This window comes from Eumetopias jubatus, unplaced genomic scaffold, assembly GCF_037043125.1.
Source record: "Eumetopias jubatus isolate StellerSeaLion01/CBP00866 unplaced genomic scaffold, mEumJub1_p1.0 scaffold_3, whole genome shotgun sequence".
Taxonomy (NCBI): Eukaryota; Metazoa; Chordata; class Mammalia; order Carnivora; family Otariidae; genus Eumetopias; species Eumetopias jubatus.
In genome coordinates, this window is record NW_028274809.1 from 65,872,425 (window position 1) to 65,898,078 (window position 25,654).

The 25,654-nt window shown below is 38.3% G+C and overlaps 1 protein-coding gene across 3 annotated transcripts in view; it reads left to right on the forward strand.

Annotated features, from left to right (window-relative positions):
- Positions 1–25,654, forward strand: part of TTC21B (tetratricopeptide repeat domain 21B) — a 74,644-nt gene that overhangs the window by 39,134 nt on the left and 9,856 nt on the right. For 2 of the 3 annotated variants that reach the window (XM_028122033.2, XM_088021651.1), the window contains exons 19-26: positions 795–901; positions 7,722–7,910; positions 9,345–9,455; positions 10,454–10,535; positions 18,154–18,304; positions 18,498–18,659; positions 20,908–21,103; positions 24,858–25,082. In XM_028122033.2, the coding sequence (XP_027977834.1) occupies positions 795–901; positions 7,722–7,910; positions 9,345–9,455; positions 10,454–10,535; positions 18,154–18,304; positions 18,498–18,659; positions 20,908–21,103; positions 24,858–25,082 (1,223 nt within the window). The remainder of the gene's footprint in view (positions 1–794; positions 902–7,721; positions 7,911–9,344; positions 9,456–10,453; positions 10,536–18,153; positions 18,305–18,497; positions 18,660–20,907; positions 21,104–24,857; positions 25,083–25,654) is intronic. The other variant, XM_028122042.2, reaches the window with a different exon arrangement.

Genomic DNA, 25,654 nt, shown 5'->3' on the forward strand with positions numbered 1-25,654 from the left:
TTATAACTTACAAACTTTTTTTTTTAAAGATTTTATTTATTTGAGAGAGAAAGAGCATGAGAGGGGGGAGGGTCAGAGGGAGAAGCAGACACCCTGCTGAGCAGGGAGCCCGATGCGGGACCTGATCCCAGGACTCCAGGATCATGACCCGAGCCGAAGGCAGTTGCCCAACCAACAGAGCCACCCAGGCACCCAATAACTTACGAACTTTTTAAATTTTACAGCAACCCTCTGAGATAAGTACTATTATTTCCACTGTTTTACAGATGAAAGAGAAGCACAAAATGGAAAAGTACCTTGTTCAAGGTTAAATAGCTAGTAAGTGAGAAGGCCTAGATTTGAAACCAGACAGATTGCTATCAAAGTCGGTGCTCTTAAGGACCATACTTCATCGCTTATCAAGTATCTATTATTTTAAAAACAGCAGTTATCTTCTTAATTGCCCATAGCAATTAGTCTGATTATTTTTTAATGACTTCAATAAACAAAGATGTTTACAGACTTAAAAATGAAAATTGAAATTTTTATATATGTTGTTACATTGTTATCTCTTAATATATGTTTAAGAAAACCTTGTTGTTATCCAGTTCTTTAACTTTTTTTCCAGCTAGTTTTCATCCTAAATCTTTTTTTTTTTTTTTTAATTTGGCCATCCTTCAGTTAACTGACTAAAAATTTTTCAACTTTATTTGCTATTGTTCAAAGTCATTCTTCCTAAAGAGCAGTTTCAAAACTTGTAGAAGAATGTAAATGTTCATTAAATGAATATTTGTTCCCAATATCTTCTCTCCTAGTAAATGAACTGTCCGCTGTCATGGAAGATGGACGTTCTCATGTTCTTCTAGCAAAAGTTTATAGTAAAATGGAAAGACCTGGAGATGCAATCACTTCATTACAACAGGTAAATGTGTTTGGTTGTGAGTGGTTGTGGGGTGGGAGGTGGGAGCAGAAGGCAAAGTGCCACATGTAACAGAGGAAGACAATTTATTTCTGCTCAACTGCCACAGAAAATAAGCCAAAATAGAAATAATGATTGAATGTGAATGGATTGTACTGCTTAAATATGTTATTGCTAATTAATATAACAATTAGAGCAAGTTGTTATTTTTAATCTCTTATAGCTGAGGAAGCTTGGTTTAATAATTTGTGTAAAGTCACACGAATAGGGTCATAGGCCGGATGTGAACTCATTTTTTTTTCTCTTTTGCTTATTTATATCTTCCTTAATTTCTCTTAATATTTCGAGGTTTTTCCAAGGAGAGGTTTTATATACATTTGCTTAGATGTATTCCTAAGCAGCTGATGGTTTTTGATGATTTTTCAATTTCTAGTTTAACAATTTTGTAATAAATGACTTAAATTTTATCTACAGCACTCCACAGCTATCAAGGTCATCATCTTGACTTTTCTCCTATTATTTTGTTCCCTGTTAATGTGGTGTATTAAACTGATTTTCAAATGCTAAACCACCCTTATCTTTCTTAAATGTCACTTTATTGTGATTTTTAAAAAGATATTGCTGGAATTTAAAGATACTAGTGCAAAATTTGTATATCTATGTTCATGAAGGTGTTTGGATCTCTAAGACTATTGCTGTTTCTTTAATGTTTGGAACAATTCAGTTAAAACCATTTGGACCTTGAGGCTTCATTGGTGGAAGGTTTTTATTGGTGGATTCAACATCTTTAGAATTCAGATTGATCATTTTTAAACCTCTTACGTTAGGTTGAACGGCTGTCTTTTTAAATTTGTTCATTATATCTTATTTTTGAATGTCTGCAAGTGCTATAAAAATGTCTTTTTTTATGGCCCTGATATTGGTGATTTTATTTTATTTTCCTTCTATTAATGATCAATTATGCCGGGAGTTTATTATCTTAATATTTTCAAAGAACCAACTTTTGCCTTTTCTGGCTTCATTAAATGTTTTCCTTTTATCTCATTAATTAGTTTCTTCTACTTTCTTTTTGGGTTTGGTTTGTTGATCTTTGCCTAGCTTATTGAAATAGTATGTTAGGTAATGGATTAGTTAGCCTTAGTTCTGTTCTTATTCATTTAAGGTGATAATTTTTCTCAAGCATTGCTTTAGCTACCTCCCACAAGTTTATTATTACTCTGTTCATAATATTCCTCCTTTCTACTTTGATTGCTTCTTTAACCCATGGGTTATTTCCAGGCAGTTCTGATTTTCTTGTTATCTTTTTTTTTTTTTTTTTTGGTACCTCTTAATCCCTTTCACCTATTTTGTCCATCCCTCCACCCCATCCCTTCTGGCAACCACCAGTTCTCTGTATTTGAGTCCTTATTATCTTTTGGATATTGATTTCTAGTTTAATTCCACCGTGGTCAAAGACATACTTTGAACAATTCAATCCTTTGATATTTGTTAAAACTTGGTATCTGTCCTATATTATAATCAGTTTTGCTATAGGTTCCATGTGGATTTGAAATAATGTGTTTCTGGCATTACTGAATGCTTAGTTCAATATGTGGTAGTTAAGTCAGGTTTGTGAATTGATTTATCCTCCATCTTCTCAGAGCTTGAAGTAGAACATAGAGTACTTCACTAGTAATCCTGTATGCTTTCTAGAATACCACACTACTTGCCACCTTTTGACCTAATTTTCATGTACCCAGAAGAGTTCTGCATTCTCCAAATAATTTATTAAATGTTTTGACTTTGAGCTTTAGCTAACAGTGGGGTGTGTGTATCTGTGTGTGAAATATCATTTCAGTAATTTGTCCAATATGTCCAATTTTTTTTATTCTAGTTGTGAATGAATTGAGCTTGGGCCATTTGATTTCTGTGATAACCATCTAAATTTATGATTTCATTATAACATGTCATCTTTAAAATGTTAATATCTTATCCTTAATTGTTGGTATGTTTTATCCTTATATTCTGATCCCATGATAAGAAAATTATGCCTAATCCTAGGTTAGCTACCATTAGCTACAAAGAAAGTGTAGTTTCAGTAAATTTAGATGTTTAAAATATTTTAGAAGTGAATTTGGCCCATTTTACCTTTTTATGAATATTACTAGTCCCAGCTGCCCTGGTTACGTGAGTCCTTATGTTACACGAGCAGATATTTCAAGCAACACTAAGAAGAGGATAAACAGTATACATGGTTAGACTATGCCAGTGAACCAAATTTAATTAATTTTAAGTTCATATGTTACAGCACGGAGATTATTCATCTTTAATAAAATTTAAAGAGCCATAAAATTCTTCCCAATCATTAACATTCTCTGCATTCTGATATCCAAAAAGATAAATCTTGAGTTACAGTTCAAACAGAAACTTACACATGTAATCATAGTTTTTGGTATTTAAAGCTCATTTATTCAGGAACCATTTATTGAGCCTAATCCCCACAGTATAGAAATTTAGGAGTTCCATCGTGGTATTTTTGCATAGTTGCTAAACATTTTAGGCAGTGTCAGAACTGCTACATTTAGGGAATCCCCAAGTCTTAATTAATTCACTTTTTAAAAACTCCAGATTTCTGAAATTACTCCCCATTTTTCCATCTCTGTCATCTCTGTCACCTTTTAGCCCTGTCCAGCATTATCTTTTGCCCAGACTCCTCCAGTAGCCTCCTGCCTGATCCCTCTCCTCTTCCAATCTTGTTTCATTCCAGTCGGTTCTCCACAACACCAGTGTAATCGGTCTGAAAGCCAGACCTAATCTTGTTACTCCGTCGCTTATAAACATGTAGTAGTAACTGCTCTGTAGAGAAAACTGCCCTCTAGAATAAAAAGCAAATTATTTAACAGACTTACCTGACGTAAATTTTCTCTGTATTTCTAGCCATTTTTCCTTCTAATTCTTTGATCAAACAATAGTATCCCTTACCTTCTTTCCTTCACCTATAATTCCTAATGTCTGTACTCTGGTTCCATCTCCTTTCTTTTCCCAAACTCAACATGGATGTAACTACCAGTAATTTCTTTATATCTCACTTCACCTCCAAGACTAGGTTAGGTCTCATATTATGTACTCCCATGGAAAGTGGTATTTCCCAGTCATAAAACTCCTCATAATTTGCTATAATTATTTTATTATCTATCTTTCTGCTAAAATTAAAATTTCCAGGAGAGTAGGTGTAGTCCCATGTTTTGTGACCCTAGCAAATGCTTGTCTCATTAGTTTTCTGTGCTGTGTAGCAAATTATCACAAATTTTAGTCGATGAAAACAATACACGCATTTATTTTTTTCACAGTTTCTGTGGGTCCATATTCTGGGCATGTGTTAGCTGGGTTCTCTACGAGGTGTCAAGATAGTCAAGGTGTGGGGGCATCAGGGTGGCTCAGTTGGTTGAGTGGCTGCCTTCAGCTCAGGTCATAATCCCAGGGTCCTGGGATCAAGCCCCACATTGGGCTCCCTGCTCCGTGGGAGCCTGCTTCTCCCTCTGCCACTCCCCCTGCTTGTGTTCCCTCTCTCGCTGTCTCTCTCTCTCTCGATCTCTCTCTCTCTCTGTCAATTAAAAATAAATAAATAAATAAATAAATAAATAAATAAATAAAATCTTAAAAAAAAAAAAAAAGATAGTCAAGGTATGGCCAGGATTGGGTTCTTATCTAGAGACTTGTCTGGTGGAGGATCTACTTCCAAGCTTACATAGGTTATTAGCAGAATTCATTTCCTCAAGGCTGTAAGACTTAGGGCTCCAGCTTCTTGTTTGCTTCTTGTTGCAGATCCTAGAGGTTCTCACACGCTAGAGGTTCATCAGCACCCTGCCTGATAGGCCAGCTAATATGACTACTTAGTTCTTCAAAGCCAGCAAGGGAGAAAGGCTGTAGAATGAGTCTGCTAACAAGACAGTCTTACATGATGTAATCATGGGAGTGACATTCCATCATATTTGCAGTATTCTACTGGTTACAAGCAAGTTATAGGTCGTGCCTCACACAAAGGAGGTGATTATACAAGGTAGTGAAGACCAAGAGGTGAGGATCATGGGAGTCCTCTTAAAATCTGTCAACCATGATAGGTGCTTGAAATTTTAGTTGAATGACTGAAAGGAAACCATACATTATTTTAATTTTTTAATTACAGGGAAAAAATCACTTTTTGACATATTACATTAACCATCATTTCTGTGAAAATGAAATTAAATAAATCATATATAAACAACCCATATGCCATAAAACACTAAGAATTTTATGACTTTCTAACTTTATATATTTAAATAATACAGATTATTTTTGCTGCTTTCACTTAACATTCATTTGTGTGGATTTTTCCATTATGTCTATATAGGTCCATTTACTCTTTGTTAAATAAATGCATGAATGCATTAGTGGATGCTTATTTATACCTCAAAGTTAAATTTTATTGTGAAGGCCTAAAACATAGGATTTCTCTGTCACTTACAATTCATCATATAAAAAGTAATGTGATATTCTGATTTTTTAAAAAATATTTTATTTATTTTACACAGAACACAGATAGGCAAGAGTGGTGAGTAGGCAGAGGGACAAGCAGGCTTCCTGCTGAGCAGAGAGCCTGTTGCAGGGCTTGATCCCAGGATCCTGGGATCCTGACCAGAGCCGAAGGCAGATGCTTAACCACCTGAGCTACCAGGCACCCCTGAGAAATGTAAATGCATTGACAATCAAGGTTAACATAGTTATTGTAATAGATAATTAAATTTAGTTCTGATCTTTCTGGAATCCAAGGAAAACATAGGGAATGGTATCAATTCTTTAAGAAAATTTTATTCTGTGTGAAAATGTTTCATAATGATCATTGTATCTACTTACAACAATTGAGCGTTCTTTCATGAAATGCCTTTTATAAGAAATGCAAAAGAATTTTACGCAAAAAATCTGCCCTGATTATTTACCTTTAAGAAAATGCAAAGCATTTCTTTGCACCTGGGTGGCTTAGTCGGTTAAGCGTCTGCCTTCAGCTCAGGTCATGGTCTCAGGGTCCTGGGATTGAGTTCCACGTCGGACTCCCTGCTCAGTGGGAAGCCTGCTTCTCCCTCTGCTCCTCCCCCAACCCATGCGCTCTCTCTCTCTTTCTCTCTCCCTCTCAAATAAAATCTTTTAACAAAAAAAAAAAAATGCAAAGCATCACAAAATCTAACTTATAAATGTGTTTCTCTAGGAAGTTAAGCTAATGAGGTCTTGTCTGACTTTGTAGAGATTTAGTTGCTGCAGAGATAAAAATTAGACTATCTAGAGAATGAATTGTATATCTTTTAGACCTAGGGTGACCATAGAATTTATCATTCAAGTCAAAATACTTTTGAAAGGGAAGAAGGCAGAATTAAGCTGGAACAACAGGTATAAAAGGTACTGCGAAACGGAAAGAAACGATCACTCTATTTAGACTGGTTTTTCAGAGTTTTTTGTTATTGTGTGCATATGTTCACCTGTGTGCAAAACCATGCACACCAATATTTACATATATAAAAAAAATGAAATAAACAAATGTGCACATATCTCTGTACTTAAAATAAGCACACATTAATATAACCAAAGTAAAACTTCCATGAAACAGTATTAACCTTGACCACATGCTATATACACCATTATTTTCTAATCTTTCCTCTTTCATTTCCAAAAGAATGCTTATTATGTTGCCTTAAATTAATTTTATGACCCGTGGTTCTGAAGAATACTCAGCTTTAGACCATCTTCATCAAATACCAGTTGTCAACCAACATTTTGACAGGAGTCCCCAGAAGGGCTCCCTGTGTGTAGCAGAATGTGTGGCAGATGGTGGGCATTTACTCTTTGTTAAATGAATGCATGAATGCATTAGTGGATGCTTATCTATAGCTCAAAGTTAAATTTTATTGTGAAGGCCTAAAACATAGGATTTCTCTGTCACTTACAAAAGGAAGGTCTCAGTGTTTCAGAAATCAAACATATAGGTGATAAGGCTGATACTCTTCCCCGTTTAGCAGCCTACTCTACAGGAGTAGGCCCTGTACTCCTCTTGAAGGAGGCCCCTGCCTTCTTTCTGGGTTTCTGTATATAGCATTGGACCTCATATATATACCATCAATTGATTAGTCATTTCCCCGTCATTAGACATTTGAGTTGCTTTCAGATTTCTAGTTTTTTGTTGTTTCTTTTTTCTTTTTACAACAAATAACAGAGATTGTTTTTTCCTTATAATAGATAACATGTTTCCTTTTTTCTTCCAGTAATATCCATAATACCTTCCTAAGAGTGGAACAACTAAGTTCAATAGTCTGGTTAGTTTTACCAAGTTGGCATGTTTTGTTTAGTCCAATCTAGAAAGATTGGACTCATTCGTATGCCATTAACAATATGTGGATGTACTTACTCTCTGAAACCTGCCAATATTTGATTTTTAGATACTAGTTTATTAATTTAATAAACATTTTACATTTCCACTTATTTACAGCATCTAGATTCTTTTTCAAATTTTTGTTTCATGGCTGCATTTCCTCCTTCATGAGCTTTCTGTACATAATCCTTATAACAGTGGGAAAAGACTCAGTAATGTTCTTATACTTTGGTTGGAAAGATATGTGCACGCTGGCTCATTTGCAAACAAGCGCATGTTTAAGACCTTAATTAAGACATTTTCTTTGGATCAGGCTTTGTTACATTGAGGGCCAGTAATGCTTAAATAGATCTTCTGTACAATTATGCTGTGTGTGAATTATTGAGAATGGTTTAATTTATTTTCTCTTTCTTTTTTAAATTCTTTTTTATCCTCATTTTTTTCTAGGCTCGAGAATTACAAGCTCGGGTACTAAAACGTGTTCAGATGGAACAGCCAGACGCAGCTCCTGCACAGAAACACTTAGCGGCTGAAATTTGTGCAAGGATTGCAAAACATTCTGTTGCTCAGCGAGACTATGAAAAAGCAATTAAGTTTTATAGAGAGGCTCTTGTTCATTGTGAAACAGATAATAAGGTCAGTACCTTTATACAATTTCACCACCTTTTATTCCAGATGTCATCTGTTACATTGTTGCCCCAAATGTAAAATTCTTACCAGTTTATTTGTCAAAAAAGAAATGTAATAAAAACACAAGCCAAAAAATAAATACCGTTTCTAGAAATTCTTTGAAATACTTATATGATGCCTTAATAATGTTAGAGTTTTAAAGTTACAGAACAAGTGATATAAAGTAAATCTGTAAGGTCTTTGGTTTTGTTGATATTAATCGGTGTTTTAATAATCACTTTAAAACAATTTCTCAGTCTCGAATATCTGGATCTAGGTGCTTCAGTTCACTTTACTAAAGTGCTGTTGTATACCTCTGCATTTCAATTGCTGTTTGTGCTGGATATGCAAAAAAAGGTGACTAGATTGAATCGCTTACCTCAAGTGGTTCAGCATGAGAATAATGTAAGGATAATACTGGTATAGAAAACTTCTTTACAGTCTCTGGTTATGTAAATTAAAATCCTGTTACTCTTTCAGATCTTGATAGATTAATTTTTTTAAAAAACTTATATATGGCTAAATACTTCTTTTTTCCTTTTTTTTTTAATTTAAATTCCAGTTAACATACAGTGTAATATTAGTTTCCAGTGTACAATACAGTGATTCAACACTTCCATACGTCACCCTGTGCTCCTCATAACAAGTGCCCTCCTTAATCCCCATCACCTGTGTCACCCATTTCCCCCCCACACCTCCCCCCACTCTGGTAACCAGCAGTGTGTTCTCTGTGGTTAAGAGTCTTTCTTGGTTTTCCTCTTTCTCTTCTTTTTTTTCCTTTGCCTGTGTGTTTTGTTTCTTAAATTCCACATATGAGTGAAATCATATGGTATTTGTCTTTCTCTGACTGACTTTATTTCATGGTATAGAACAAAAGACGGCCATATGTTAGAATTTAAGGTTTTAAATTGAATATTTTAAAATGAATACAACTCAGATGTGAGGCAGAAGTAACCTTTAAGGCATAACCAAACAGGTACCTTATTTAGTGGTGGCTGAGGGAGTTGGAATCATGGTTTGAAATCTGAAGCATACCTTAGAAATCATCTGCTCCAAGCTTTATATTTTTCAAATGGGAAAACAGGTTTAGAGAGGTAACAGGGACTTAGGCCCATCGTGGAGAAGCCTGGACCAGAATCTAATCCCTGATTTAAGACCAGTGTTCTTTTCACAGTGCTTTGTGTCTCTCTGCCTTTCGAGTGAGTTGCTACCTGTTTTTCCCCTTTTGTTCCAGTATAAGAGAAAGTAGAGCCGAACATGCCATAGCTTTCCAGCCTCTCAGGTTTGGCATTTTTATTGCAATCAGTTTTGGTCAACTAAGGCGTAATCTGTGTCCAAACATTTTCCTTACTCACGTTTTATTCCAGAATGTTTCTGACTGATGTTGCGCTTTTTCTGTAGATACTGTTGGAGCTGGCACGATTATACCTGGCACAGGATGACCCCGATGCCTGCCTGCGGCACTGTACCCTCCTTCTCCAGAGTGACCAGGACAGTGAGGCTGCCACCATGGTCAGTCCGTGAGACTTCAGTGCCATAAGGGCCGTTGTGTTTTATATTCCATGGGGAAGTTTTCAGTTTTAGTGGATAAAACTAATACTAGAGAGACCTAGCTCATGTTGGCTTTTGGAAGAAATAATATTTTTAACATTATTAGTTCATTTTACCAATAAAGACCAAGAGTCTTTTTGTTTTATAAGAATGGTAAACCTGGATCAGATCTTCACTTGCCCTGGCGGGCCTAGTTAATTTTTCTTTATGCCAAAGAGGATACTTAGTCAGGAGGAGTTCATGTGATAAAGCTATAATTTGCTAACGACTAAGTCTTAAGTTCTTACCCAGACATGCTGGACTCATTTAAATAAGTTTCTGTGGGACTTTTGGAGTTTCAGAGGAAAACTTCGTATATCATTCTAAGATGGCGTGTTTCAGAGTTTTGCTTTTGCTTTCTCATTTTTGCCTGGGTTGAGGTATTCATTAGCTTTCAAACAGCTACATAGATGACAGTGCGTGAGGTTCATTGAAAGTTATAACTAAAAAGAAATATAGAAAGTATCCCTTTTAAAACACACAATAAGAAAATCTCAGTAGATTTTGCTCATTTTAAATTCTTTTGAAATATTGAGGGTTTAAGAGTGTTTTGGTTTTTTTAAATCTTCCCATCATTTTAGCCAAGTCCAGGGAGGCATCTTTTCAATGATAACACATAGAGTGTGCAATTCCCTTCAAATTTCTGTTTTTAAAATAACCAGTTGGAACATATTTTCTGCTAAAAATAAAGTTTTGTGAACAGAGCGATCTGTTTCACATCCTTAATTATCTTCTGTTAGGCTGATATCAGTGCTAATTTGCTTAAGGTATACTTGAATTTTAAATGGCTCCTTTTTATAATCTTTGCCTCCCTCGTGTTTTTTGTATGTGTTTGCATAGCCGTAAATCTATCTGATAGGAAAGATGTGCTTTCTAAAACATAATGGCAATATTTTTAGAACCAACTTTTACCTTTATAGATGATGGCAGATCTCATGTTCAGAAAACAGGACTATGAACAAGCAGTGTTTCATTTACAGCAGCTTTTAGAACGCAAACCAGGTAAATATCCACTGATTATGTTTTTTTTCTAATGCATAATAGCCTCTTTTTGGCTATTATGGAAGCCTCGGTTGAATCCAGCTGTCTACTTAGTCCACACTTGCCCTTGAGCTGCAGAAATAGCTGTAAGGAAAATGCAAGAGCATGGACTGGCCTCGCCTTAAATGATGACCACAGACCCCAGTGGGCCCTCAGATGCTGCCTGGCCATCCTGCTGTATTTCTCTAATGATTTCGCTCCCTCCAAGTACTTTTTACACTTCTCCTCCCTCCTAAAACCTCCAGTCCACTCTGCCCCTTCCTTGTCCTCAGCTAAAAATGTTGCCTCCTACCTGAGTAGGAAAATATGAGCAACTGAAAGAGAATGTCTGCATCCACCTGTCACAAAGTCTGCCTGCTCCCAGCCATCGCCCTCCCCAGGTCTGCCATCCCACCATGCAGCCAGCATCTCCCCATGGGCCCGGGACGCCACCCCTCACCTCCTAGAGCGCTTCCCTCCTGACACCTCTCTCTCCTGCACCACCATTGTTGCCCCTGTCCACACACAAACATACTAAATACGTTAATAAATAAAAACCAATTCTTAACTCTCCTCCCAGTGATGGCTCCATTTTTCTGTCTCCCTTTCTAGCAAATCGCCTCAAAGCTGCGTCCCCTCAGGCTGCTCCACTCCTGCAGTCCAGGGAAGCTGCTCCTGCAGGGCAGCCAGCCAATTCTGTGCTGCGGGGCCCGCGTTCAGGTCTCAGCTCTCCGCCAGCGCGGCCTGCCCTCGTCCTTATTAGCACAGCTTCTCTCCGCCCTCAGGAAGGACTTTCTCCACTTGTCTACTGGGGTGCTAGGATGTCCTGGGTTTTCTGCTTTCTGCTGCCCCACCCCTTTGCTTGATCTGTTTTCTCTTTATGACCTGTCAATCTCAGAATGTTCTAGACCTTGGCTCTTGAACTTTTTCTCTTTTTTTATACATTATGCCCTCTGGGTGACTTCATGCAGGCCCGTGGCTTTACGTCCTGTGTGCGTGCTGGTGTCTTGTAGATGTGCATCTCCCGTCCTGCCTCACACACACCACTGTCTGTTTACGTTCCCACTCAGCTGTCCTGGAGGATCTCCAGCTTAACATGCCCACAGAGAACGGTTGATCTTTCCGTCCCTTCAAATCTGCTCCTTCTCCATTTCTCACCTCAGTAAATAGCAGCACCATTTACCCACTTTGTCGGGCCCTAATTCTTACAGTGGCCTTTGGCTCATCTTTGTCTGTACCACATGCTGCCTGTCAGCAGATCCCTCTTTGCTCTACGTTCAGGGTCCGTCTGGGATCCCATCACCTTTTACCTCCTGTGCTGCTGCCACCGGGGCTCAGCTGCCCATCATCAGCTCTCCTGTCGATTATTACTGCTCCGTTCTCGTAAGCACCCCAGTTTCTGTTCCTTGCCTCTGGACAGTTTAGAAATGCTTTTAGCTGAAAGTAGCAGAGCCTCCCCGCCTTGAAATTCCGGTGGCCTAAATAATTACGGCTTTTTGTCTTTCTCTTATGTAAAAGAAATTTAAAAGTAGGTTATGCAGGGAGTAGCACGGAGGTTCCACAGTATCATCAGGACACCTGAGTCCTCTGCCTTTTTCTTCAGTCGTCACCAGCCTAACTTCCATTCCGAGGATCACCTCATGGTCCAGGATGACTGCAGCTCTAGCCTCAGTGTTCCAGGACCTGGATGGGGAAGAAAGGCTGGGGTAGGGGTGGGCCAAAAGGCATACCTCCCCAGTGAACCATCTTTTTTTTTCTTTTCTTTAAAAAACTCCTTTCTAAAAGCACCTCCATGGCTGCCAAGGTGGTGGGTAATGTCATCCTTTACCTGAACCCAGGGCCACGTCATATAAAGTCAGAATTCTGATAGTGAGGAAGAAAGGGATAATAGATATTAGGTAGGCAACAGTCTGAGCAGGTTAGTGCCCAGAGACTTTAGAGTTGCTCTTCCTCCGTCCTGGAATATGCTTCTCCCAAACAGCCAGGTGGCGGCTACTTCCTTCTTTCAGGACGTGGCGCCAGAATGCCACTTCCTGAGAGCACCCTTCCGCGGCCATCCTGTATCAACAGCGCCTCTTACTGCTCTCCATCTTTCTGTCTTGTGTTTTGTTGTTTCATATCACCCTTGTAAAACAAAACAAAACAAAAATTATAAATCACTGAAAATAAGCATCAAGTGGCCAGGAAGTTTGTCTTCGTTGCTGTTTCCAGGATTTAGAACGGTATCTGGCTGGTTCGGTGCTCAGTGAATATTGAATAGAAAGAAGAGTGGAAGGAGCAAAGGAAAGGAGCAAAGGGAAGGAAGGGGAAAACAGGAAGGGAAGGTAGAAACAGTAATGTGCGTTACTTACGTTTTTACCAAGGAGAATTTGAAGTCCCAGAGGAGCCCTGGAGCTGTCATTCGGTTCTTGTAAACCCTGACGCCTTCGTGGCGGGATGATGCAGGCGATCAGAGCTGCCTGGTCCGGGCGGCGTGGACACACGGACGGCTCTCCTTCAAGTAGGGCGACTCAAAGCACCAGGTGTCCTCTCCATGTTGTACTTACTAACGCTTGTACCTTTAAAAAGTTTGAATTTGAGAACAACACTTTCTGCTTACGAATAAAGTACCCCTAGCTAGGGTCAAGATTGAGAGGAAAAAAGTCCTGTCTGTCTGTATGGTCATATCAACATTTTTCTTTGTATCATTTTTATTGTCTTTTTTTAAATGTTCTCCCACCACCGGATTGCCTCAGGCCATGCGGTTGTTTCTTGGCCTCGTTGGTCCCAGCCTCTGCTCGGTGTTCATTACATCAGCACCTTACCTTACCTTTTCTACTCGCTAGGGCTCCAAAATACAGGCCTGTCCTTCCCGCCCAGTTGCCCAAAGTGGATTCTTGCTTTCTTTAAGCCTAAGTTATTTTTCTCATGCTTTCCTCTCCTGGGTTCCAGACTCAGTTGTGTCCTTTTCTTCTTCTCTGAATTGCCTCTTAAGGGGATACACGTACTATTTACGTTCTGCCTTAAGCTGTTCGCATATTGTAGCACTTCCCTCTGAGACAGTAATTCAACCTGGCTTCTTTAAAAACACACTTCCCCCCTTGCAAATCTTGTAAGCCATTGAGGACACTAGTGTGTGCTCACATGGAAGATTTGAAGAAGCCCTCGTCTCTCGTGTGAATTTGGTCTCAGCCAGGCAACTTAGCATCAGCAGTCTTTTAAAATAAATAATAGTCAAATTGGCGTAGTCGACTGGAAACTTTGGACTGACTGTTTATAAACAAAAATTATTTGCAAGTTTATCAGTGTAAGGATCTTGTACTCCAGAAATATCAAATATCAAAGGACATACATCCACACCTCCCAGTCTTTGCATGTTTCTTTTTCCTTTTGCCTAAAGTGTACTGTGCCTGCCTTCTTCTTCTTCTCTGTCTTTCCCAACACATAATCTGAAATCTCCTCACCCTTTGCAGAAAACAAAAGCCTATATCTTACTGCCACCACCTACGACGTTTTAAGATGCCTTATGTGATGCCTCGATTTGCCTGAGACTGGGGGATCTCCTGCACAATGCAGGACTTCTGATCCTAAAAGAAAGAAAGTCTCAACAAACTGGGATGAGTTGATCACCCCATTCCTGGAAACTTCTTCCATACCTCTTCAGCTCTTTTAGCGTTTTTCTGAAAATACTTATGCATACATTTGTCTTCTCCATGAGACTGCAGGCCCCACATGTTTGTGGGCATCACGTCATACACGTCTTACATCCCTGGTGTCCCACACATTGCCTGACATGTAGGTGGTGCAGAAGAAATGTTAATTGGTTGCATGGACCAATGAATGACTCAAATATCTAGTCATTTAAAAATGTAAAATGTTAAGAAGATTGTTACTGTCTATGTCATATTTTATGTAGTTTATGCTTTATTCCTAATAGGACTCCATTCACAGATCTGTTTTATCAGAATTACGTATCTATACTTTCTGCATGAATTATAGGTCATCCTTAGCAGTACATATTATACCTTAAGTTAATGCTGTATTTTAGCTTACTTCAGAAATGTACTGTCTAATTTGACTTAACCCAGCTAGTAGAGAATCCTTCTTAGAGATAGAATTACTCTTCCCTTGACAAGTGACACTTCTTCTCTCTCAAAATCTCCACATCATCCTGGGTTTTCCTTCCCCGACACTAACTGCTGAACAAGTCCCATCGGTTCTGTGTGCTGAAGAGCCTGCTGTCATATGCAGGCTGCCCTGTCCTAGCCCCTGGCTCGAATTAGGGCCACTGTCCCCTCTGACCCAGGCGGTGCAGTCCCCCACTCACCTTCCAGCCTCTCATTTCTTGCTGCCCCACACCTTCATAGGATTATCACATCACTTTTATAAATCAGAAGCTAGTCCTTTGCTTAAAAAATTAGGATGGCTCTCCAGGGTACAGTCTAAAATCACAGCATTATTTTGAAAAATAAGATGGCCCTAAATTATTGGTCCATTTGTATTTCTCAGCCCTCTTCCTCCACTTTTAATATCTAGTAACCTTGGACTTAGCAGCACTCCCCGGGCTCTGCTGCTCCGTCCCTGCACACACCATCTGCCTCTTGGAATGTCTCTGTCTGGCTGGCAAGATCCTCCTCTTAGCCTTCAGGCTGCCCACAAGTCTGATTCTGTACAAAACCTCCTCCAGGCAAAGTGAGGAATTCCGTGCGTTGTAATTCCCTAGCACTTTATTCCCGCTGCATCACATCACACTGTATTTTGATATTTTCTCACTATCCATCAATAAGTATGAGCTATGTTTTTTTAGAATGTAGTACATTTCAGTTTTCAATGGATTCCTTAAGTACAGAAATTTGCCTGCTGTCAAATTTCATGTTTAAGTAAGAGACAAGTTAATGTAATTTAATCTATCAGTGGTGATGATAATTTAATAATACATTTCAGTAATATTAGAAGGTGATAATTATTACCTGGCCTCCCAAGGTTGACTTTAGATAATATTAGCAACATCATGCATCGCACATATTAGCAATATCATACAAAAAAACTTTGGCCTGAAATTTTAACCTTTATGTCCTGCCTAATCCAATACAACTTCTAGATTCTGTGACTTTATTCTAGGTAGTTATCCCTAGTTCCTATCAAAACTTCTGGAGTTGTAAATATTCCTAATGACCATTGTATTTTTAAAGCTCTTTCATGACCTTATTTTATTTGGTCTCAGTGACATTTTGAGGGTCAAGATTATAATCCTCTTTTAAGAAAATAAGTATTTCTTGACTCATAGAATTTGAATAATTTGCTTGAATTTGCATAGCCAAAATACAAGACCGATATTTGAATCCTCTCTTTCTGAAGCTATGGTCTTATCATCCTCTGCTTTTTAGTGATGCCAAAAGGCAGGAAGAACAAAATCTTGATACCCAAGATTATAGGTCAAGGAAGGTGAGTGATGATGTTGTCATCATAACCTGGATTATCTTGACATCATACAATAGAGTAGATAGATACAAAGCCTACAGAAGTTCTTTTTTTAAATATTTTTATTGAGATAACATAAAAATAAAATTTACCATTTTAGCCATCTTTAAGTGTACAGCTAAAGGACATTAAGTACATTCAAATTATTTTTGTAACCATCACCATTATTCATCTTCAGAACATTTTCATCCTTCCAAGCTAACATTCTGTAACTGATAATAAACACTAACTCCCCCTCTCCCCATCCCCTGGCAACCACCATTCTACCTCTCTATGAATTTGACTCCTATAGATACTTTTATAAAGTGGAACCATATGGTATTTGTCCTTTTGTGCCTGGCTTATTTCACTTAATAGAATGTTTTCAAGGTTCATTCGTGTTGTAGCACGTGTCAGAATTCCCTTCCTTTTTAAGGCCAAATAATATCCCATTGTGTATATATACACCACGTTTTTATTTATTCATTCATCTGATGATGAACATTGGGGTTGTTCCCACTTTTGGTTACTGTGAGTAATGCTGCTGTAGACACTGATGCACAAATATTTGCTTGATTCCCTGCTTTCAGTTCTTTTGAATATATACCCAGAAGTGGACTTGCTGGATCATATGATATTTTCTCTTAGAACATAAAATCAAAGATAAAGTTTTTGTTTGTGTGTTTTAATTCTAACCCTACAAACAAGATCAGCATAGCTTATATAATGAGGAATTTTGCAAATCCCCTACTATGAGTCCTGTACTAACTGAAACTTGAGAGCCCAAATTATCTACAAAGGACAACTACAGAGAAATAAAATGTGACCCATCAATATAATAGACTGTTATGAAGCCATTTAACTCATGTTTTTGAAGACCATTTATTGACATTTGGGAAACGTTTACTGTACCAGTGTTGAGCCAAAATTAAAACCCAAAGTGTGACTTCAACTTTGTATATATGTAAGCAAAGAAATATGTTTTAAATATTGATAGGATGATTTTCACTCATAACTATATGAAAGGAAATGTACCAAAAGGTGGTAATCTTTAGCTGGTGGGAATATGAGTGATTTTTTTTTCTTCTTTATACTTCTCTTTTTCTTTGTTTTTCCAAATTTTCTAAAGTGTCTGCATTATTTTTACAATCTTAAAAATATTAATTTTTTCTCAAAACTTGGTATTTTAGTGATGCAAAAGAACTAGATAGAATTGGGAGAAGGCTTTCTAGGAAACTGCCAGGAAATTATACCTGACACCAAAGAACTAAATTAATTCTTTTTTCTTGGGAGAAGATAAAATAGGAGTAAAATACTGGGACTAGGGGTGCCTGGGTGGCTCAGTCATTAAGCGTCTGCCTTCGGCTCAGGTCATGATCCCACAGTCCTGGGATCGAGCCCCGCGTCGGGCTCCCTGCTCCACGGGAAGTCTGCTTCTCCCTCTCCCATTTCCCCTGCTTGTGTTCCCTCTCTCACTGTCTCTCTCTGTCAAATAAATAAACAAAATCTTTAAAAAAAAAAATACTGGGACTAATTTATCACAGTTATATTATGGTAAGCTAGCGTCTAGTATATTAGTCACATACGCATATTAAGGAAAGTCTGGAGTAAAATTTCTAATTGCCCGCCCCAAACATTATAATCAAAAGGTACTGTTCTTGCCCCCTTCCTAGCTGCAGTGAATACTGCAGTCCTTACGTCAGAGATAGACTCAGCCTGTGCAATCTCATCAACCCTCCTGAATTTCACAGCTAGAGTTTAGATGACCAATTCAGAGACTGTTTCTAGGTTTTGTTCCCAGGAACAGTTGAAAATTAAGCTACAACAAATGTACATTTTTATAGATTGTATTGTATTTTATAGATTAGCTTCTTTCACTGTCCAGACCAACCAAACCCTTATCCAGTTGCCCATAGCATTATTTTGAAAATAAGATGGCCCTAAATTATTGGTCCATTTGTATTTCTCAGCCCTCTTCCTCCACTTTAATATCTAGTAACCTTGGACTTAGCAGGGATTTATAACCCCTAAGGCATTCCTTTTGATTGTATTTAAATTCTACTTCATTTGAAGTAAACTATACTTTAATGAAGTAGGATTATAACTATCAAAACAAGAGATATAAAATGTTATCTATATCCAAAATATTCTTTGTTTCTAGATAATTATATGACATTATCTCGTTTAATTGATTTCCTGAGACGATGTGGAAAACTTGAGGATGTTCCAAGATTTTTCTTAATGGCTGAAAAACATAACTCCAGAGCAAAATCGGAGCCAGGATTTCAATACTGTAAAGGACTATATCTTTGGTAAATCTATTGGTGAATAAATCCTATGTAATAGCTTTTTTCTCATTGTGAATAAAGTAGAATAAATTTCCTTGTCTTAAGATCTACATTTTAAAAAATGTTAATAATTTTATTTACCAAAGAGATTATAAATGACAAAGTTTGTAGTCAACGACTGAAATAAGTGATTTTTTTTTTTTAAACACCTAACAAGGTATACTGGAGAACCAAATGATGCCCTTCGACATTTTAATAAAGCTCGGAAAGACAGTGACTGGGGCCAAAATGCCCTTTATAATATGATAGAAATCTGTCTGAATCCAGATAATGAAACTGTTGGAGGTGAAGTATTTGAAAATCTGGATGGAGACCTGGGGTGAGTTATCGTTTGACAAATTATCCCTTTTCTGGAAACACTTGTTAGGGATAATCAGCAAGGATACCTTCTGAAAGAGGGCTCAATTCTAGGACAGCACTAATGAAAGGTCAGATGAAAAAAATCATAGTTAAAAAAAATTAAAATTAAAAAAAAAAAGAAAAAATCATAGCTAGAATGGCTGTTCTTTGAAACAAGCATGAAATGCTTTTAGGAGGTTTCCGAAATCAGAATAAGCATGTTACGAAGACGCTCCCCTAGTTACTCTGTTGAGAACAGGATAAATTGTAGAATGTGATTATGTTAGCAAAAGCTATCCACACAATGATAGTAACCCCTTAGCAAATGGTAGTTCTGTGCCATACTCTGTACTTCATACTTCATATGCATTGTCTTATTTGCTCCCTGCAACAGCGTTGTGAACTAAGCTCAGAGTTAACCTAATGTAGTAGTCAAGGGTGGGGGCAAGATGTGGATTAATTTCTCTGTTTCCGCGAAGCCCCTGCTGGGAGCCCCTGTAGTGCACTGCAGATAAGTGGTGTTATTGCTATCAACCTGTGTTTGTTGCTGTTCCCAGAATTGGGCAAAGCATGATAGGGGATATGTAAAGATGTAAATGTATAAGGTATATAAGGTAGTTTCTGCCTTCAGGAGCATAGTAACCTACCTAGGAGGCAAGACAATATCTTGAAACCAGTCTCTGACAAAACAGGAATGGGCAAAATGGATATTAAGTGTTACAGGAATTCACAGAAATCCTAGCAGTGCCGCCAAGCAGTCGGGGGAAGATGAACAGAGGAGTGAGAGAAAATTAGAACCAGACTGCTGAGAGGTTTTAATGACAGATTTGAAGGCTTAGATTATAGAGACCATTGAAAGTTTTAGAGCAAGGGAGAGGCATGTTTGTTTGTGTTAGAAAGGTTAAGGTAACGTAGTGTTGTGCAACTATAGGCTCTTCTCCTGGAAATCTCTAGCAAATAGTTGAAAATACAAAACAACAAAACAAGAGGGAGGTCGCAGCTGGAGATACAGGTTTGGGGGATGGATCCTCAGAGTAGATAGTTGGAACCCAGTGAATGGCCTCTTTGCAAATAGAATGCAGTGACAGAAGTTTGAGAACTAAATTTTGAGCATGCTGACATTTAAGGGGATTGGAGGTGGAAGGGAGGTCAGAAAAGGGCAATCAGTGTGGTAGAAAGAGACCCAGAACTGTGTAATGTTACAAAAGGCAAAGGAGGGGAACTTCGAAGAAGGTACCTAACAGTGTGAAATGTTTTAGAGAAGATAAAGCCTAAAGCCTAAGAAAAAGACCAATAGCTTTAGTGATTGGGCTTTGAGAATTTAGTTTCCTTTTATTAATTGATTTATATATTTAAAAAAAAGAAAATTGATACTACATATTCGAATTGTTATTGCACTTGAAATTTGCAACCTTTTGACAGATACATAGTTTCTTTTTTTTTAAGATTTTATTTATTAGAGAGAGAGAAGGGGGGGGCAGAGAGTGAATGATACCAAGACCTGAGCTGAAGGCAGATGCTTAACTCTCTGAGCCACCCAGGCACCCCAGATACATAGCTTCTCTTCTGAGAGTCAGATAGGCAGCTAAAAATATTGCAGTGCTTGGCACAGAGGAGGTGCTTTAGCAAGGTCAGTTTTTACTCCCTCCTTTCTTTCATTTTCTGAGTAGATCTACTTGATAATTATATGATTCTACTTATCCTGAATTCTAGTTTTATGTTAGCAGAAATGAACACACTTACCACATGTAGATACTGTCCAATTTTTGTCTTCAGTCTAAAGTGAATAAATGTTTAATGGTGTTTTATTAAAGCTACATTAATTTTGGGGGTGCCTGGGTGGCTCAGTCATTGAGCATCTGCCTTCGGCTCAGGTCATGATCCCAGGGTCCTGGGATTGAGCCCCGCATCAGGCTCCCTGCTCCGCAGGAACCCTGCTTCTCCCTCTCCCACTCTCCCTGCTTGTGTTTCCTCTCTCGCTGTGTCTCTCTCTGTCAAATAAATAAATAAAATCTTTAAAAAAAAAAGCTACATTAATTTTGTTTAAATGTAATGCATTATAACTGTGGTTCGCTTTGTATTAGAAGAGAATGAGTGATATTCTGCAAAAGGATTACTTCAAATTAGTGGCAGAAAAGAAACCAGTGTACCCTAGGGCTCAGTCTAATCTCAATGAATTTTACTTCATGAGTAATAGACATAAGAGATTTATTTTTAATTGTATATAGTAATTCAACTGAAAAGCAAGAGTCTGTGCAGTTAGCAGTGAGAACAGCAGAAAAACTCCTTAAAGAACTAAAACCTCAGACCATTCAGGGTCACGTACAGCTTCGCATCATGGAAAACTATTGCCTGGTCGCTACCAAACAGAAGTCTAATGTTGAGCAAGCATTGAATACCTTCACCGAGATAGCAACATCTGAGGTCAGTAGATTTTGTTTTTCAGCTTTGTATTCTCTTTCCTTGGCAGTATAGAAATATGTATTTTGATGAGCTGTGTATTTTCTGAAGATTGACTTAATTACAAGTAAAAATTGTCTCTATACTTTGGCATAATTCTACATAATGTACCTTTGTTTCTAGAAGATAGTATTTTGTTACTATTTTGATACATTGTTATATTTTTCTATTAGAATGATAAATTCTAGAGAAAGAAGAATTCTTCAAAAGGGCATAAATTAAGTCTCAAAGGAATGGCTGTATTGTCTGGAGAAGTTCTGTGTTGTTTTGCTTAAGTGACTAAGTGAAAAACACCTGGCTGCATTGATAACTCACCTTTTCACTTAGGCAGACTTGAAATGTTTCCAGCTCTAAGGCTAAATGAGATCAGTACTGACAGCTTATAATTCAGTCATGCGAATAATGGTGGTGTTTTTTAGCAATGCTGAAATAACCCCCTGCAATAATAATAGTAGTAACAACAATAATAATAATTAGAGCAGAGGCTTTCTTCTCTTTCCAACTCACTCAGACCCACCTTCTCACTCTCTGGGCGCTCTGTTTTTCCTTCCCTCACATAGTCTTATATTTCTTCGATTGCTTGATATTAAGGAAGGGGTTCTAGGTGCCCACTCTGTGAGCAGTGGGCGATAGCTAGGTCTAAGCGTACTCATTGGATTTCGTGTTCTTCCACTCAGCAGTGTTGTAGGCCACCGAAAACTCAAAATTTGTGTCTCTCAGCGGATATGCAGAACTTTGCTGTGTTTCCTTGTGGTTCAGTGGTCACAGTGGTGGCAGTAAGCTACTAAAAACTCCCTACAGGGGCCCCTTCCTCCTGCCTCCCGGGACCCGGGAGAGCTTTGGGGAACCTGCAGCCCCTGTTGCCATTTCGGAACACGTATCCTAGATGGCATTTTATGAGCACTGTAAGCCACCTTGGAACTAAACAGCAGGTAGCTCCCACAGCAGCAACATCCTAGAGCAGGGCCCGTCTGCTGCCCGTGAAGTAATGTTCTCAGGGGGCAGGCCACAGGGCAGCAGATGGATGACAGTGGCTGACAAATGGAGACCCGAAGTAGGAGAGAGAGTTTAAAGTGGGATGTTTGAGATAACACCAAAAGCTGTGAGTGACATTGTGGCTATTTCCTACAAAGACCAGTTTCTTGTGTTGGTGAGACTGCATTTTTTTTTTTTACCATTCTTACATATGTGATTAGTAATATGCTACCCTCAAATCTGTCTACTGACAATACCAGTCAAAGACTGATGCATGAAGTTTCAGAAACAATGAGTTTTTTATCTGCGTTTTTTCCTTTCAATTCATAAGCTGCATGTATTAAATATAATGAATATTCATTAAGCAGCCAGTGGGTGCTAAGGACAGTGGGGGAATCCTAAAGATAAACCAAGGACAGTCTCTTCTGTCAAGTTTATCACAATCCAGGGAAGATGAGGCAAAGCATACTGACCGTGTACAAACCAAAATCTATTACATTCTGTTCTAGAGTTGCAGGTAAAAGTGCTGTAGGAAACAATATTAGGAGAGTGGGGAGGCCCTTTTGTGGAGAAGTATGATTTAAGAAGAACCACGATAAATTGCATTTCACAGGCAGAGATGGAGAAGATACATTCTAGAGGCAGGGGAAAATATGAACAAAGGCAAGGAGGCAGGGAAGCATCCTGTATATTCACCACACTATGTGGCATTCAGATTGATTGAAAAAGAGTTACATGACAAAGTCAGGGGAGGAAGCAGTGCAAGATACCTTAAACCCAAGCAAAATGTTTCCACCTGCTTTCATCCTGTCACCTTGAACCTGAGGGGTGTGTTGTTTATAACATGGCTGTATTGTCCTCTGTGATCTAAAGTTGTTGCAGTTCAGAGTGACTGAGAAAGACAGAGGAAAGCCAGCTGAACACCTTAGGGTGTCTGCACCAAAAAAGACATGTGGGTCTAATGCAGGGGTTGGAACTCAGGTTTGTACTTTTAGAAACTATTCTTGAGTTCATTCAGTAGTGATCAAGCTGTGAGATATTGATTCTACTCAAACTCAGGGTGTGGGATTTTAAAATCAGAGAACTTATTTTTAAATGTATAGTGTGGGATATTTTTAACATGTGACTAGATCTGGACATGTTTACAGGACCCTTCTTGGCTTGGAATGTCCTAGGACCTGGCTGACAAATTCAGAGCAGGCCTCTACTTTCTTTCCTTTCTACAGGAGGAGGCAGGGGGAAGGGGTCCTCAATAAATGGATGATATACCCCTCGTGTCTCCGAAACGTACTACCAGTTAGCTGGATTTGGCACTCAAACCTTTTTGCCATTCCTTAATTAGGAGGACAAATCACATATTGGAAGATTGTGGGTAGGCATAGAATTACAACTAAAGTTTTATCTTCCGAAAAATTATTTTCATCAAGCTCTAAGGAATTGTCCTTCTCTCTTCCAGGGTTTTTTCTGACTTCCAACCATGGTCGGTGTTGGACAATGAACAAACCGCTCTATTCTCCTTTTACAGTGTTCCTTATTGGTTACCCAAACTTTCTGTCTAACCGTGCACCTTTATTATAGTCTTGATATAATTTCTATATCACAGTTGCTCATCCTTTGTTTGTATTTTAACCTGAAGCCTCCCCTTTATAAAAACATCACAATCCCTCTGCTGAAATGTAAGAAGCCACCCTTGTTTTATCAGGGATATACACATACTGCTTAGGTAATTTGGTTTCCTGGGTGGATTACCAATAGCTTCCATTTTATACCAATTCTTATTAGTTTGTTGGTTTCACAGAGTGACATTTTCTGACATTGAACTCCCTCTAAAAGAACATTGTGTTTTACAGACACTATCAAGAAGCTGCAGACTCTTAAGTCTAAAAGTATTTTTTTTTTTTAAAGATTTTATTTATTTATTTGAGAGAGAGAATGAGATAGAGCGTGAGAGAGGGGAGGGTCAGAGGGAGAAGCAGACTCACTGCTGAGCAGGGAGCCCGATGCGGGACTCGATCCCGGGACTCCAGGATCATGACCTGAGCCGAAGGCAGTCGCTTAACCAACTGAGCCACCCAGGCGCCCAAGTCTAAAAGTATTTTAAGGCATGAATTTATTTCATAATTTCCAAGTGATTCATTAATCACATGCCTTGTTTATAACATTTCATTGGTCAAACTTATATTGAGTGAAAAAGCTTTTGAATAAAACAAGAAGGAAGGGAAAAGGAGCAATAGAAGTCAGTTTTTATAAAAAGTCAATATAGGTAAGTCAGTACAAGTTCCTGTAGGTAAGGAATATCATTTGCAGGTAAATCAGTCTCATTCTTGTTTTACAAGTGAAAGAACTAAGAAGCCAAAATGCTGAATCTGAAACACAAGTGTTCCAGTTAGGATTATATTGAAATAGAATTTTGTTTTTTTCTGTTTCTATATAAAACCATAATAGCTAGTCAGTCCCATTAAAGATCAAGTCGCCCTAATTGTCTGAATCGTGTGGTTATGGCATCTGCGTATTTATTGGATTATTTTGACCACGTGGTGCCTGACCAAGTTTCTTCATGGTAGCTTGAGGTTACTTGGTGCATTAAAGAATGACCATATCACAGTTATCTGTGAGGAGCCAGATATGGAGTCCACAGGCCAGTTCTCATATTGTGGAGCCCTTGGTACTTGCCATGTTTCCTTCTAAACATAGGACATCTGTGTTTGTGGATCTGGGGGTCTGAAGTTTTGCGTCCTTACAGAAAGATCATATTCCAGCACTTCTGGGAATGGCAACAGCTTATATGATCTTGAAACAGACTCCACGAGCCAGAAATCAGCTGAAGCGGATTGCGAAAATGAACTGGAATCCTATTGATGCTGAGGACTTTGAGAAGGGTTGGCTGCTGCTTGCTGATATTTATATTCAATCAGCAAAATACGACATGGCGGAAGAGCTGCTGAAACGGTGCCTGCGTCATAATAAGGTAGGTGACTGAAGAGTAAAAAATAACTGTTAACCGTCGATGTAAAAGTTTTCTGTAATAGGTTATTATAGAATGATGGTCCATTTCTAAGGGTTCTTGTGTGTTTTTTGAACATTAAATGTTTATTCTTACCACAGTCAGGAAATAAACATTAATAAGAAGAAAGAAGCCATTTGCTCTTGAAAATAGAGATTTATTCAGTTTCAAGTTTCAGCTGTGGTATGCCCCACTTACAGAGAGTGTTTATGGAATGTCAAGCATTTGCCTGTGATTATCGAGCTCATCCCAGACCTAATGAAAATTGCAGAAGAACGTTAATTGCGGACGTCTGTCCCTCCTATTAAGAAATACTCTAGATGAATTTACCGCAGCTGCATGTTGTTTTCACATTATTAGAATCCACTATGCATAATACATTTTGTGGGTAAAAGTCTTTTCAGCATTTAATTTGTTTATTAAAAAGTCCTTATCTTTAGGTATGAAATTGAAAATCTTCAAGTCTGGAAACCCAAGGCCTTTTAGTAACAGTGCATTTTGGTGTTTAGTCACAAAAAAAGAAGGTTTTATTTTAT